General features: G+C 37.8%; 2 protein-coding genes across 3 annotated transcripts; one reads left to right on the forward strand and one right to left on the reverse strand.

The window, feature by feature from the left end:
* Positions 1 to 2449: 2449 nt before the first annotated feature.
* On the reverse strand, positions 2450 to 6099 carry abhd8b (abhydrolase domain containing 8b). Its single transcript, XM_015006188.2, has 4 exons — positions 5306 to 6099; positions 5001 to 5171; positions 4120 to 4336; positions 2450 to 3194 (listed from the first exon to the last, which is right to left on the reverse strand). Exons 1-4 carry the CDS (start codon positions 6097 to 6099, stop codon positions 2967 to 2969), a joined length of 1410 nt encoding a protein of 469 aa, XP_014861674.2. The 3' UTR covers positions 2450 to 2966.
* A 4948-nt stretch (positions 6100 to 11047) lies between these two features.
* dda1 (DET1 and DDB1 associated 1) lies at positions 11048 to 15595 on the forward strand. 2 transcript variants are annotated; one of them, XM_015006184.2, is made up of 5 exons: positions 11048 to 11390; positions 11816 to 11896; positions 13496 to 13547; positions 13846 to 13907; positions 14023 to 15595. In XM_015006184.2, the coding sequence occupies exons 1-5, from the start codon at positions 11382 to 11384 to the stop codon at positions 14128 to 14130; spliced, it is 312 nt and encodes a 103-aa protein (XP_014861670.1). In that variant the 5' UTR covers positions 11048 to 11381; the 3' UTR covers positions 14131 to 15595. The 2 variants fall into 2 exon arrangements, with proteins under 2 accessions (XP_014861670.1, XP_014861671.1); XM_015006185.2 differs by having other exon boundaries at positions 11053 to 11390; positions 14026 to 15595.
* The last annotated feature ends 792 nt before the right edge of the window (positions 15596 to 16387 follow it).

Consider the following 16387-nt stretch of genomic DNA (forward strand, 5'->3'; position numbering starts at 1 on the left):
TCAAATTTTTATCTTTAAATACACTCTTAATTATTTTGCATTGTTTTGTGAATATAAGAGCTGCTAAATCATACAGTGCTGAATTTGACGCAGCTTTCTCCACCATTACTGGCACCAGCTGTAAGATATGTACTGAAGTCTTAAAATATATTCTTTTTATGGAAACTTAGTGAACCCAAGAGGACACATTGTTGCAGGAAAGTGAACTTTCACTTGGGCTTGACCCACTCTCTTGCAGTCATTTCCTTTGTAAGTAACATCTGACTCATTTAATGCCATCTGTGTCTCAAATTTATTCTCCAGAGGAAAATGTAAATTATTTTAAGGCTTTGTACATCTCTACCAGGTGGTGCCAACAACCACAACACATTAAACTAATGGAGGAAACAACTATAACAGCTTTAATAAAATGATCCATATTTAACTGTAAACAATTATTTCCTGTCAAAAAAGTGCAAATATTAAAAAAAAAAACTACTCAATTGTATCATCACTATTGTATCAATTTTAAGTCTGTAGTTTGAAAAGTTTATCATGAAATTTGAAGTCATTTGGTGAAATACATAGTTTATAAACAGAACAATATGGTGACTTTGCCTTAAGGGTTGTAAAGAGAATATTTTTAATACTTTGAAGCTGTCTGGATTGAACTCAGTGAGAAAAGCAACACTTTAGTATTTTTCCCTGCTTTGTATCCAAAACATTCAGTTTTAATGAATCAGCAACAAATTTAATTTAACTTTCACTCCTGTCTTGAGCAGCATTCATTAAAAACATAACCGAAGGACCCTCTAGGACCTTTTTCTACAGTACCGTACATCAACACCTACTACAAACAAGCACTAACATGTCTGTTTTTATAAAACCCTGAAGCACGATGCAAAAATACTGAGAGGATGCTCAAATATACATCTAGATGAGGCTCAAAATCTACGAAGGAGTATTACGGCTATTACAATAAACCAAAATTTTTAGTAAATTTCTGCCAAAAAGTAAAAAAAAATTGACTTTAATATTTATATGAAAAATATTTCGATATTCTCTGAAATAAAGTTGACAATTTGCAAGAAAAAAATTAATTTCCTTGACTAAAAGCATAAATTTATTAACTTAAACCTGAGACATTTTCTGACATTATAGAGTTAGAAACCTTTAAGAAAAAAAACTCAAAAGTTTATTGATATTAGAAAGTCAGACAAAGTCAAAGTCAGACTCATAAGATGTCATTCTGATACAGTAAAAGAGCCCAGATCTGCCGCTTATGCTTTGAAAAATTTTTATTAAATTTACCCCTCAATCTTAGAGGACTTCTGCCAATTTTGCCACAAATCTCCCACTTAATAATCAAAAACTTCTGAGATTTTTCTGCTAAATTATTCTTTTCTTATAAATTCTGACTTTACAATGTTGTATATTTGTATCCCTGCCACGGTGTTAGAGCGACGCTCAGGAGGAGCTCAGCAGATGTCACGGTCAGACAGCGGGGAAGAAGAACGGATTTATTCCATCGGACTGTCTGTTCCTGAAACCATGCACACAAAAAATCTTGCACATGGGGTTATTGCGACCACGCTGAACCAGAGTAAAAAGTTCAGGGACCAAATTACCCAATATCTTAAGACCATGGAACAGTTAAACGTGAAAAATTAAAAACCAAAAAAAAAAAAATCTTGGAAATTTTCAACTTTTCAACATCAAAGAAAATCTGATTTTTTTTTTAAAATATGTTAAATTAATCTCAAAATGTCTGCAGTTTTTATAGAATTTTTTTTTTCTTTAATCTACAACGACTTTAATACTCCATTGTATAATCCAGCCAGAGCTCAAACAGTCAAGGACTCATTTTATTATACAAACAATTGTTTCTGATGGTCATGTTCTTCAGTATGGTTTAAAAATTTGTTATTTTACAATTTAACAAAAAAAAGACACACACAAAGAAAGATTTTCATCAAGTCTGAGCAATAGAAAAACTTAGCCTAAAAAATAAGATTCCAGCAGTTTGCATCATAATTTGATTCTAAAAGTGCAAACTTGGACTCTCATCTGGCAAAATCCTGTTCAGGATTTGGTCTGCCTCCAGCAGAGGAGTTCAAGTATCTCGGTGTCTTGTTCACGAATGATTGCAGGATGGAGAAGGGAATTAATAGATGAACTGGGGCCTCATCTGAAGTATTGCAGACTGCGTTCTGTTTTTCTTGTTGTGATGAAAGGTGATCCAAAAAGCAAGGCTCTCATTTGTCCAGTCTGTCTCTTCTATGGCCATGAGAAATAGATTCAGACATTCTCCAATGATTGAGATCATCTTCCTCTGCAGGGTGCCTGTACTCAGCTTAGAGATTAGATGGGTCACTCCATCATCCGGGGGGAATCATTGCCAACGTGCTTCTCCTCCACGTTGGAAGGAGTTAGCTGAGGTTATTTGGGCATCTGATCAACCTGCCTCCCTTTGGAGATTTTCTTGACTCGTCTAACTGGGAGGAGACCACAGGTTTGCATGGAAACACTTTGGGACCCCCAGTGAGATGGAAAGTGCTGCTGGTGAGAGGGTTAGCCCTGTGACCTGATCTCAGATAAAATAATAAATGGAAGGACAGGATCTGATTTGCTCTCCTGTCAGTTTCATATCATAGTTTATCTTGGTTGATTTTCACCACTGTTTTCTAGTTTTTCAAAGGCACAACCACATGATCCTCTGTTGAATGTTTGGGATAAACTCTTTAGTGCTGACATTCGAACAATCTCTGACCTGATTTGCTCTCTTCAAACTGCAACTGAAACCAAATCAGAACAGCAATGTCCCACCTCCACAAATCCAACTGTAATCCTGAGGAGCTCAGATAAATTGTCCACTTTGTCTCTCTGTCCCATTGAAACCTGTTCTGTTCTGCAGGAAGCGGATGAGCCACGGTTTACATTTACCCCTGCTTCCGTTGCGTTCTTTAGTCTGTTTCTGCTCAGTTTGATTAGGTTTGCCTGGCGGTTGCAGGCCGGACCGTGGCGGGCTCAGAAGCGTTGTCAGTTTGAGGTTTGGCAGTCTCTGGACGGGCTTTGGGCTCTTTCTTTGGCGGTGGAAGTGTGACTGGTTCCCAGAGGAAGAACTCATGCAGCAGTGTGTTGACAGCTTCAGGACACTCCAGCATCACCATGTGACTGCCATCCTCCAAGACCTTCAGGAACGCCATTAGAAGAATCTGACAAAAACAGTAAGAAAGCAAAGGTACAGTCAATGTTCTTCATGAAACATGAATGTTGTGAACTCAGGTAAAACCCTTAATAACAAAATCCTCCATTTAAAAATTGCATTTTTGTTTAGTTATGTTGTCTGACTAAAGGTGCGTTCACACCAAACACGTTTTGGGTGTCAGGGTCGTTCAAAATCTATGTGGCGGCGCCTTGAGGGCCATTGCAGCGCATCTCAAGCGTCTAGCGCAAAGCGATTTGAACCGTTTTGAGTGTTTGATGTGTTGAGCTCATCCAATGCATCCGAGACTCCACAGACTTTGAATGTAACCAGACGCTCAAAATGTGTTTGGTGTGAACGCACCATAATATTGAAATTGGTTTAATATTCTGAAACACTTAGATGTGGCAAACATGCAAAAACTAGGACATCAGGAAGGGAGCAAATACTTCTTTGCACCACTGTATGTGAGTAAAAAGGTGGTGTGTTAATACAAATTCAAACGACTCTTTCAGATTGTTACGGATGAGATTTTTTTTTAGGTCTATTTGCTTGTGTAGAACAATCCAGAGTTTATTTGTGTTTGAACTAGCAACAATGAAGCCTGTTGCAGTCATTACATGCTAAAATATTCAATGGTATGTTTACAAAAACCATAGGTTCTAGTTATTTTTGTAAACCCATTTAATAATGGATTGCCGTACAGTTTTGTAAAATGTGATATGTGTTTGCGATATTTTAAGTAGAAATCATGCAGTTCTTCTCAAACTAATTGGTTTGGAAACACTTTATCTTCCTCTTTGGTAGTTATATCAGTTTTACTGATTCAAACTTTTTCTCATCTTGTGCTTGTTTTTTTTTACCCAAACTAAAAACTCAACCTCAACAAGATTGACTGTTTGGTCTCTGCACCCAGAGTCTTGGCCAGTCCTCACCTCAGCCATGCGCTGGTCCTCTTCTACTGGGACAAACTTGTCATGCATGCCGTGAACCAGCAGGACGGGCACCGTGAGCTCGGCGTGATAAACCTCGTCCCCCTCAGGCCAGTACTGACCGCTCATCATGGCACGCAATACAAATGACGACACATTGAAGGCATTGTACTCTTTCAGCAACTGCTTCTCCCTGGACCCCTGCCGAGCGAAGCCCGCCCTGCAGAGAGGGAAGCAGAGATTTATCTAAGTTACGTACACAGAAGAAAACAAATGATACCAAACACTGCATCACCCACTTTCTGGCATTAAGTCTAAAGTCTAAAGCTTCCCAATGTGGACGGATTAACTGTGATAGATTTTATTTTTCCACCTTTGGCAGATTCTTTAGCTGCAGTTTGTTCTTCCCTCTTGTCACCACAGCTAAACCAACATTTTTCATACTCCTCGCAGAATTATTTTTGCTTGGAATTAAGAAGAAATTGATAGATTATTGTGTTTATGTTTTGAAAATGGCAGGAAAAGGACAATGACAATGTCACTGTACAGAATTTTCCTACAAACAGCTTTTTTCAGTCTGTCTTCTGTGCCAGCAGATGTCAGCTCAAACTAAGCCAGCTCCTGCTCAAAGTTTCCACCTGCTGAAAGTTAATCACACACCAGAATCCTGACAGAATCTCTCCTTTCCTCCTTCACCACATGTATGATCAGCCTAAACCACATTAATAGCTTTGATTGTGTCAACTTTATGGCACTTATGGGTTGTAGTCTGCAAAAATCCAGATATTGTGTTGAACCACAATGCCTGCAAATGATCTAAAGTAGCTCACTGAGGACAAAAACCCTGATCTGGACATCTATAATCAGAATAAAACGTGTCTTACTTTAGGAAGCTCCAGGCTAACAGTGGGGACAGGCAGTGAAGCACACAGGTGGGCAGGTTGAAGATGCTGCACAGGCTGGGCTCCAGCGCTGTGGGACCTCCACCATTGATCATCACCATTTTGTGAATCTGGTCTGGAAACTCATGAGCCAGGAACGTACAGAAAGACACGCTGGAAAGTAGAAACAGAATGAGGGTTATTATGTAAAACAGATCGTAATCTTGTGGTAAACTGTTAAATAGAATGAAGCTTTTATGATTTTTTTCCGTTAAGAGACGATATAAAGGTGTTAACATTAATAATACCCATATGAATGTCCTATGAGGATGTTCCTCTTCTTTGCATATCTCTTAAAGATTAGTCTCATATCCTCTGCCAGGGCATAGAAGGTGTACGCTGCAGCTATGTGTGGAGATGAGCTCGCTCCGTGGCCCGCCAGGTCCGGGGCGATCACCTCGTACCCAAGTCGGGAAAAGAAGTCCAGCTGACTCCCCCAGATATCCAGCGACCCCCCGACTCCGTGGATAAAGAACAGAGCAACATCTGAATGTGTTCCTTTACAGGCTGCTATCCTCCTTTCACAGTCAATCACCACGGTGCGCTTCGGCTTCCTCCTCCGTTTGCGGGGTTGCTGGGACTGCTCGGCCTGTCCGGCAGCAGGTGCCTCTCCTGCTGACCCGGTTTCCGATGCCCCGTTGTTTCCAGCTGTGACAGAGTCTGACCGAGCCTCGGGGATGCTGACCGGAGGTGAAGAGTTGCGACAGTCTGTCAGCTCAACCTCCACCGTGCTGTTGGGTTCAGTCTCTCCGTTCTGGCAGGTTTTCAGCTCCGCGCTCGCCCTCTCGCCCAAGTTCTCAATGAACAGCTGTCCGTTGCGGTAGACTGTGATCTTTCTTTTGCAGCTCACGATCCCACCCAGCGAGGGCTCCTCCACCGCCGGTCTGTCAGGGATGATGTGTCGAACCCGCAGGACACGGCCTGGTTTCACCTCCACGAACTCGTACCCATCTGCAGGCTCAGAGGTTTCCACGGGAACCACGGTGTTGGCCGGTTTGGAGGTGAGACAGCAGAGGAGGCCTTCAATAAAGCTGGTCAGCATGGCTGCCAGTCTGGATGGAAAACAGACACAGAAATACAATATGATGGCATACAATATGGGCTTAATTATCATAAAGATTATATATATATATATATATATATATATATATATATATATATATATATATATATATATATATATATATGTGTGTGTGTGTGTGTGTGTGTGTGTGTGTGTGCGTGTGTGTGTGTGTGTGTGTTTTTAAACTTAGCTAAACTTAAACTTGGCTAAGCTTTGAACTTTTACACTCAGGTATCTATTCACAACTGAATCCATTGTGATTTTCTACGCATTTCTTACGGCAGCATTTGGCGATATAAATAGCTGCCGACGGTTATAACTCAGCTCGCTGAGTTAAAGCTGTCCACCATGTGATCCCTCTGCAGCAGTGCAGGCTGCTGAAGGGCTGCAGGGAACCAACCAGCTACTTTTGAATTATATTAAAGAGAATTGGATCATTTCAGGAGTATCTGGACTCATAAAGTTCAAACAAAGAATGCAAATGAAACTAAATGGTAAATGTCCAGAAATTGCAATGACTCTATGTGCAGTGTTAGTAATCACATGGACCAAATGAGTTTTAATATTTAAAGAAATGCAGCTAGCCACAAGTTTAGTTTCAGTTGTTTACCAGCCACAGAAACTGCAGCAGCAGAAAGGTCTGCAAGTCTCTCTGCAGGTGGCATTATCTTACCTTCCCGTTGCTCCACTCCCCATTGGAGGGGATTAAACTCTTAGTACAAACAACAAATCTCTCCACTTCATCTTGATGAAAAACAGTCACGCCTGCTGCTGTTTCAGTTTCTGCATTTTTTTACACTCCCATTCCATTTGCTGCTGCTTTTGTTTCAGGCACAATGTGTTGCAGCCTCTGCTTTGATGGCTGATTCACACTGGCTATAGTTGGAGATCCCCAGGCTGCACAGGGGTGCTATGCAGAGCGGTGTGTGCTGTTTTACTCACAATAAGAGGTAAAAAAGACTTGAATTTATTACAGGAATTTATAGGTGTTTTATCCAGCTGTCCGTTTGTGGTCTGTAGGTTAACAAATTGTTGTCTTAGTGACAATTTTATATTAATAAATGATCAAATAATGTTGCAGCTGATACCATCAGCTGCGACTCTTATAAATACTTGATCCCATTAAGACTCAAGTGTTAATTTTTTTCTTTCTTAACGGTCCAGAATCTGGAGGTTGAAATCACAAAACAATATTATTTTCATGTGAATCTTTTCATTTTAAATCGCACAAACCATAAACAAACCCACAATGTGATCTGACTTTGAGGAGAAGGGATTTGTAACTAAAAGAGTTTTGCAAGCTTGATTCACAAGAAACAAATTACTTCCTTTAATTTTTTTGGTTGTTTCTTCTCTTTATGTGGTCCTTCTCTCTCTACATGAAGGCTGCAATCTTTAGAGAACAACCATTTTATTTCTATTTTTAGGTTTTAATATAAATGTTTTTACAAAAAAAGATGATAGATTCAATTTCTTTTATGGGATGTTGATATTTGCACATAGTTTATACACTAACAACAAGAGAAATACATTTAAATAAATACTACTGGTGCATTTAGTGACATTTGCTGTGAAAATTATTCAGTGGAAAAATATAAAAACTGCTAAAAACTTCATTTTATATGGGTTTAAAAACAATACTTGTTTTTATTTATCGTTTTATGCCAAAGTATTTAAGAGCCACTGTGGAAGGTCCAAAGAGTCACATGTTGCAGACCCCTGGGCTAAATAAGAATAACAGGATATGAATTGCTCCTACTTTGAAAACAGTCATTGAATATTTAATCAAAATGCAAAAAGAGGTGATTAATTAAAGACAAATACCTCACTTCCCACATTTTCCCAAAAGTTTTGGTTTTCCTCCCCATTAGCACCATGATCAGGAAAAGTTTTTTTTGTTTTGTTTTGTGGAGTCAGAGAGGTGAGGAAGTAAGGAACCATCCAGGGTAATCATAGAACTGAATCAGAAACAAAACATTTTCCAGCCCAACTGGCCTCTTTGTCCAGAACCACAGCTGGAGCAATGCAATGCAAGAGCAAAAATCCTTCCAGCTGCAGCAAAACAAAACCAGAGAATAACTTTCCAAACATCCAACACCTCAAACAACAAAAACAAAAACAGAAATCTACAAAAGAACAAATCAGAACCAACACAACAAACAGGTTTGTGTCTTTGTTTCTTTAGAAAATGGACATTAGTGTGATTTGTATGACATTAGTGTGATTTGTATTCATGATTAGATTAATTCTAAGACATATATGGAATTTCTTTCTTCCTTTAAATATATCATTTAGGAAATGAAAGACTTTAATCTTACAGAAAATCTAAGATTTTTGAAAAATTATGAGGATATATGATGTTACTGTATCAATATTAGCAACTGCTTACACTATTCCTAATGCATTTTAAGGATATGGATTGATGCAATCAACATATTACCATCTGTTCAATTAGTAATGCAATTTATAAACCTTAATAATAGAAAATATTGAAACATCTTTGGTTATTTTTTACTTTGGTGATTAACCTCCATCATAGTGACTGACCATATGGACCTCATTGAAAAATAATGTGGTGATCCTCATTTGTTTTACTGAGGTTTTAGTGCCTCTGTTGTCATTGGATGTAAAAGATTATGACATAACAACGCACATGTTACACACAACCACTGCATGGTGTCCAGAAAATTAGCACAGGCTGCAACCTGTGTGTGAAATAAATGTAGACCTGGTTTGTAAAAGCCTAACAGAGTTTTTATTAAATATCACTTGGACTAATATACCAAAATCTAAAATAAACAGTGGCCTGTTTACAACTGGTAATTGTTACCAGTTGCAGTAACGTGTTTATAGTAAACAAATTCTGCCTGCTTAAATTGGCTTAAACTTAAGTTAAAGTTCAGAAATGCATCTTTTTGTGTGTGTAAAAACTGGAATATAATGTCTAATATACTTTTAGCAAAACTTTGAACACATAACAGCTTATATTGACACAATGTGGGACTGAAAGCATGCTCTACACTGAGAAATAAATTAGTTTTTAAAACCGAGCTGCAGTGTTTTTGTTGCTTTGTTTGGCATTTTTCTACCTATTCGCCTTAAACAGTGAAGCTCATTTGAACAGAGCTCGCTGCTTTATGTTGCAGAAAATGAGGCAAGTTCCAGAACATTTTCACTCTAAAACATTTTTTTTTTTTGCCCAAATCAAATGCAATATTAAATTTAAATAATCCGCCTGTCTGAGGTAGCTTGCAGCTCTGCTTGGTTTGTATGCAGGAACGTTTCTCTTGAGTTCAAGCTAAATAATTAAACAACGAAAACTAAACATATTGATTTAAAAAATTACACCAAAGTGAAGGAGAAAGCTTACCTTTATCAAGGCTCTATCTCATAAAACCTCCTATGATCAAACTGGTGCCGCTTTCTTATGAAGCATCGAAGGAGAGCTATAATCTGTTGTAGCCAATCCAATAATCTAATTTATCTGGATTTCGCTGGCCTGTCGAGAGTAGCCACCACATGGCGGCCGGCCAGTGTGTGCCAGCAGACAACATGTCTTTCTAAGGGGCCAGAGATGCAGTCAAATATCAGAGAGGAGCTGCAGTCCTCCAGTTTCATACTGGGACATGAGTGAAGGCGGCTGGAGACGCTCCAGAGCTCTCCGTCTGTGTCAGAGGATTTTAAATCCATCTGCCTCTGGTCCTTGATGCGCGTGTGAAGAGCTGCCCCCTGCTGGCGAAAGAGGGGAAGACAGCATATCAAACTCATCCCTAGAGGAAGCTTGTGTTTTAATGTGGTTGCTCTGCCTTGCAGAAAGTAAGTTTTGGATTCAAATACCTTTTGAGCATCACTTGGCCTCCACTGACCTTCCTTCTCCCCGAAGAGCATCTCAATCTCTTTGTAAATGTGACATAATGTTTACTATGTTGTTTGGTGAATCACATGTTGTCCATCATGACTTTTATTCAACAAAATCAAATGTATAGAAAGTCTGATGTTGTAAAGCAACCAGACCCACCAGACTAAATACCTTGTTTCCCAGAATACAATGTCAAAGTATTTCAAATATTTTCTGTCAAATTCTGAAATATTTTTGCAAATATTCTTAATATTTAAAACTTTTAAAACCAATCTTCAAGTGGAATATAAATATGTAGAGCAAGGCTCGTGAAGTGAGACAAAGTCCCTAAGAATAAAATTTTAAGGAAAACATGTTATAAAGTAAATCACTGTTGTCAGTATAAGGCTTCATCTCAGTGACTGTTTCTAAATTTGTTAAATTCGTCACTATTCTTTTTTCTATAAATCATACTCTCAGAATACAACTGAATGACTTGATATTTCATATCCATCAAGTCAAAGGGTATTGATTTGTTATAAAACCCAGTTTAATATCAAACTGGGCTAATGGAAATGACAAGTTGAAAACTATATGCTCATTATCCGATTTTACTGAATTTCAGCTTCGTTGAAAAACGAAGTAGAGGCATACATAAAAACTATTTGCAATTGCAGCAAAGAAGTGGCTCTGCAAGATATAGTAGAGTCCCGGGGTGAGTACAAGAGTACACCACACTTTTCAGATTAAAAAAAAAATTAAATCCTTTCATTTAACAATTAGGTTACATTTTGTATTTTACAATAAAACACATTGATATTTGTGTTTATAATTTGTTAGAATGTGAAAATGAGGTTCAAGAGGTGCAAATACTTCTGCAATTTGAGAGTTGAACGCATGGGTCAGATCTTTTAAATGAGTGGAGCCAATTGATTCGGATCCTGCAAAGAAACGAAATTCCCATCACTACTCAACATGTCGAAGAGCGGGGCCCGTCAACAGGGCAAATTGTGATCTGGCTCCTGATTGGTTGTCTGGTCGAGCTTTTATGACGTGTTGAGCGAGTAAGCCAATAGCTGCTTCAAGGGTGTGGCCAAGTAAACATCCCTACCATTCAGCTATCATGTTAGCCGACGGAGTCATATGTAAATAGCTTTACGAGCTTATGGGATGTCAACTTGGATTTATTTGTTTTATGAGTGTTGTATAATTTTTAGTTGACACCTGGATATCTATCTAAATATAATGGACACCAGAAGTTGTATGTGAAGGTCGTTGCTGTGTTTTGCAGTAAAATTCGTCAGGTTAGCTGCCTCGGTGGACTAGCCTATTAGCTATCGCGGCCATAACGAGCAGCACAACAAACACCGAGTCGAGCCCACGAGTCGGCGAGTCGACGTTAGACATTTCTGCCATCGTCATCATGGAGAAGGTACTCCTTGTACAACACGTTTGGTCCTTTGGCTTTTGTCTGAAATATAGAGAATATGTGATGGCGATCTGACTAAGTGTAGCTAAATGTTAGCTTGCTGGTTGCCACACCTGCTCTTTCTTTTCAGGCCAAACCGGCATTTTTGTTCTCTGAAATGTTCATGGTCAACTCCGGCTCATATCGGTGCATTCAGCTTTCAGGTCACAGTTGATGTTTTAGGGACAGTAGCTGGATAAATGTACGTTTCTAGGTTTGTATAGAGGAGGTGACGCCCAGTCTTTGATCTAAAATATATGCTGATGTCCAGCTCTTAGACAATAATTGGGAATTATTCATTTACATATTTCAACGAAACGAAAGTAAAAGCGTCGATATTGCTCATAAAAATTATTGTTTTTATAATCATCTCTTATCTTTTCCCTCAGGCTGATTTCTTAAAAGGACTTCCAGTCTACAATAAGAGCAACTTCAGCAGATTCCACGCAGACTCAGTTTGTAAAGCATCAGTGAGTAATAGCTATTGCATGATTGTAAATGGATAACAATAGTACTCAGTTCTTTGATGTTTATGGTTCAATGTTAAATATAAAGTGTTCATTATAAAAACGCTAAGATTTTCCACCAGCAGCCTGAAGTTTACAGCTTTCACTCTGCATCATTAGAAATTTAATACTTTAAAATCCCTCAAATTATATTAAGTAACTCAGCACATCTTTTAAATCGTACACAAAACAAATTATAGCTCATTAATCTTTTTTTTGCATAACAATGTCATCTGCAAAATATTTGTCCTATGTTCTCTGATTAACATAAATAACAGCGATATCCAGCATAACATCAGAGAGGAGAAACATTTGATTTTCTGTTGTGTGTTTGGTTTTTAAACAACATATTCATTAAATGTATAACTAGGAGTCTTAAGAAACCTTTCCATTTTGGTCAGTTATTATTTATATCATGTTCAGGACAAAAGTTTGTCACACAGCTCTGTAGTTTTACTGGCTTTCACTGTTATTTCAAATGAAATGCAGAAATAAAAAAATGTATAAATCCCATTACAGCAGATGTTTTATTGGAACACTAGTCCCTGTGTTTAATGGCTAAACAGGATGATTACATTAGAGTGAATATTGGGAAATACAATCACCATCATGTCAATGCATGACATCACTGTGGTAATGGATAAACTAATCTGTTCCAGCTCCCATGCATTTAGATCGCTGGTCAGTGACTCATTTGGCCTCTTGAATGGGCTGTAAAACCTGACAAGTGTATATATATATATATATATATATATATATATATATATATATATATATATATATATATATATATATATAAACACAATCTACTTGAAGGTATTAATATATAATTCCTCTATACATAATTTCTAAAATTTGCATTGAAAATAAAATATTTCAATTTTAGTAATATGTTTAATTGCTAAACATATTTTTAGAAGGTGTACTAAAATACACGTCGAATCAAAGTAGATGTGTGAGAATAATCTTATGTACATCCTATTTCAGAAAAAATGCAGCCTTTTTTAGCAGATTTTTTATTTTATTTTTTCCTGGGCTCCCTTCCTTTTTTGGTCACATCTGTCAACCCGACTGACTACTTACTATCTGCAAATGAAAATATACAACATAAAACTCATGTGAAGGATGGACCGGCTTTTGTTTTATCTGCTGCGTTTATTTCCCCCCAGACGCCTTGTAAAGCTGCTCTGGGGCAACATTAGACTGTCATTGTGTACAACAGTTTGTTCATGCACTGTGTGAAATGACCATTATTAATGGCTGTTAATGTTCTAGTTGTATTGGAGAAAAAGAAATTGAGATTATTTTTCTCCTTAAACCCTTAACGTATAGTTATTCTGAGTAAATTTAAGGTTAAAGTTGAAGTTTTTGCGCATTTATCATACTACTTATGGTTAATGTACATTTATGTTGTAAATTAAGCTGATAGTTTTTTTTTTAAATAATTCAAAAACTGTTATTCACTGCTTTGAAACTGAATTGGGAATTTGTTTTTTAAGTAAATGAGAATAACTGTTGACTGTTGTCTCTTTCTTTCTTTCGTCTTTGTGTTTTGTTGTGCAGAACCGAAGGCCGTCTGTTTACCTCCCAACCCGGGAATACCCTTCTGAACAGAGTGAGTCACAGGGAGCGGCTTCAGACTGGCTGCATTAGCAGATTTATTATAACACCCTGCACTACGGTCACAAAAACACTTGAATAATCAGTTAAATTTTAAAGAGTAGTACCTGGCTGCAGGGGGGGATCGAGGACAGGTTGAGGTTTTGTTGACTGAGGGAGGAAAGAAAAGAAGTCAGAGTGATAATGATAAAAAGTTTGTGGAGTTGTTAATCTGTGCATTTATTACATGTGATGATATTATGTTAATTTCCTTTAAGAACTACTAACCTGATCTTCCTTATTTGACGTTGCAGTTATTGTAACAGAGAAAACTAACATCCTCCTGCGTTACCTGCATCAGCAGTGGGACAAAAAGGTGAGCACGTGTTTTCATTAATACCTTCTTCTAAAACCTAAGTTTATATTAATATTTAAAAACTTGTCTTGTTATGACTGGATTATCGCTAATGTGTTTGTGGTTTTGTTTTAAGCAGAATGCAGCGAAGAAAAGGGAACAGGAACAAGGCGAGGTGGACAGCCCGGCACCGCCGAGGAAAATCGCCAGGACAGACAGCCAAGAGATGAATGACGACTCATAAAGTGTGTGTGTGTTTGTGTTTGTGTGTGAGAGGATCAAATGGCATGTGCACATACAGGGTGTAGCCTATGTGAACTGATGAACACAGAAAGTTAGGCGAACCTGAATAAAAATACGTGGTAGTTTTGAAAAGAGGTGCACTGATCAGGATTTTCCTGGCTGACTGTGTTTAAGATCGAGTCAAAATCCATCATAATGTTTTTGTTTTGGCTCTTATTGACATGTCGACTCCTCCCCGTGTGAGACTGTACACCTGTGAGCGTTTGTATGCGTGTGGCGCTGTGGATGCGTGTCGTTCTGTTTGCGTGAAGCGTGTGAGTGTTAAAGTGTGTAGAGTTGAGATGGAGACACACTGGACTGAAAAAGCTACTTTTAAAAACTAAACCTGTGTAGATCCGCTCTGATCCACGTGAATGTTTTGTTACTCTTAATTTTATTACAACTCGTCGTTGTTGAGCTTCCTGCCAGCCGCAGTACCCACTGTTTCACTGCCCACTTTTAACCACACGGGGGCGCTCCAGCATCTCTGAAAACTCCACAGAACCAAGAAAGCACTGTGACAAAGAGCACAAAGTAGAGCCATTTCCTCCAAAATTCCCCATAAGATGCGACTATATTCATATCTGTGTTTTAATCTGGGACTTGTGCTCGTAGGATTTAGGTTGATTTGTCTGAGATGCATTTTTACACCTAGCATCCTGTTGATTATGGCTATAAAAATGTGATTTTCTTAAAGGAAGGAATTCAGACCCGTAAAGCACAGATGGTAAAAAAAAAAATTTAAAAATCTAATTACATGAAAGGAAAGCTGTTTTTTTGTGTGTGTAAATAGTTACCATCAGAATTATCCAATTAAGTAAGTTTGTGTTTTCCTAAATAAATAAAAACACACCCATGGATGCAATAGGAAAGGAAGCACCCTGATGCCCAGTGGACGTTCTCTGGCTTGCATGTTGTTGTTTTCACTGCTGGATGTTTTGTTACAGAACCGAAGGTATCAGCCTAGAGGCCTTACAGCTCGTCATCGTGGTCCGATTCCCTTTAGATGCCCCGGCTTGGCCGCGTTCCGCATCTTCCAGTCTAGGAAGGTTTTTTTTTTTCAGTTTGAGATCTGGCATGAATTATCACAGAGTGGGATTCAAAAGGGATATTTTAGCGTTTTCAGCCACAGAATGCACATGGAGCATGGGAAGCAGCGTTCTTACTTTCAGTTCATTCTGACGTCATAAACCGCTACACTGCGATGAAGCTTCTTGTTATCACTGCCCAGCAGAGTCACGTCGAAGCCTCCTGATGTTTTATCAGCAGATGCAGCAGTGTAGATATCCATTTTTTTTAAATCATAAAAACATGATATGCTTCTGCTCTGATAGACTGTTCAGCTCCACATTAGGCCTTGCTCCCATACTGTGTGTTTGATCAGATGTTCCTTTAAACTTTGCTCAAATAAAGCTTCACTGAAACTAGATTTTGTCACGTGGTTCTTAAAATGTGAATCTGAATCTCTGAAAAAAGATAATTAAATTAGATGTGAAACTGGGCAGACAGATAGGCAATGATAAAATATATCTTATATTTAACAATTCACTGTGATTTATTTTGCAATTTTGAATGGTTACATAGTCACGTCAATAAATCAGAATAATCAAAAGTTTTACTTATTACAATTAAAACTCATTACATACCGAATAGACGCAGGATGTATTTCATGTGTTGCTCAGTATTTAAATTAATCTTCCCATGCTGAAGAAAAGAAACCCCATAGTATCATGCTGCCACTACCGTGCTTCGTTGGGATGGTTTTGGTGTTTGTTGTCCACCACATTAGCATTCGATTTTATTCTTTGAAGGAATTTTTTTTTCAAGTGAAATTTTTGATAGTGACTTTAAAGTAAAAAAAAAAAAAAATCAATTATCTTTTTAAATCAATTATAAAAGATAAATTCAACACCAGATTTTCGAATAAAACTATATTTCTTCCATATTTACTAATCACCCCGGCTTTCCCAGGTTGTCTAAAACCCCCACCCAAAATTTTAGAATTTCCAGATATTGAACAAATAGAAATAATTTTGGTGATCAAAAGTGAAGTGGAAGAAAAGTTCAAGTATTTTTAATACTTTTGCCAGACACTCTTATCTACTACCAGTAAGATGTTTTCTAATTGTAACCTCTCTACAGAACCCTAAGTGTTTATTTTTGATCATCATTGAATCAGTAAGTAATATATTTCATTAAACTGGAATATGTGTTCACTT

The sequence above is a fragment of the Poecilia mexicana genome, unplaced genomic scaffold (assembly GCF_051168715.1).
Source record: "Poecilia mexicana isolate PSO_F unplaced genomic scaffold, ASM5116871v1 scaffold_4, whole genome shotgun sequence".
In the NCBI taxonomy this organism is placed as follows: domain Eukaryota; kingdom Metazoa; phylum Chordata; class Actinopteri; order Cyprinodontiformes; family Poeciliidae; genus Poecilia; species Poecilia mexicana.

Coding starts and splice junctions, on each gene's coding strand:
- dda1 (XM_015006184.2), top strand. Junction 11,897..13,495: donor ACTCAGTTTGTAAAGCATCA/GTGAGTAATAGC, acceptor TTTGTTGTGCAG/AACCGAAGGCCGTCTGTTTA. Junction 13,548..13,845: donor GGAATACCCTTCTGAACAGA/GTGAGTCACAGG, acceptor TTGACGTTGCAG/TTATTGTAACAGAGAAAACT.
- abhd8b (XM_015006188.2), bottom strand. CDS start 6,099: ATGCTGACCAGCTTTATTGAAGGCCTCCTCTGCTGTCTCACCTCCAAA. Junction 5,172..5,305: donor CTCATAGGACATTCATATGG/GTATTATTAATG, acceptor TCTACTTTCCAG/CGTGTCTTTCTGTACGTTCC. Junction 4,337..5,000: donor TTAGCCTGGAGCTTCCTAAA/GTAAGACACGTT, acceptor CCCTCTCTGCAG/GGCGGGCTTCGCTCGGCAGG.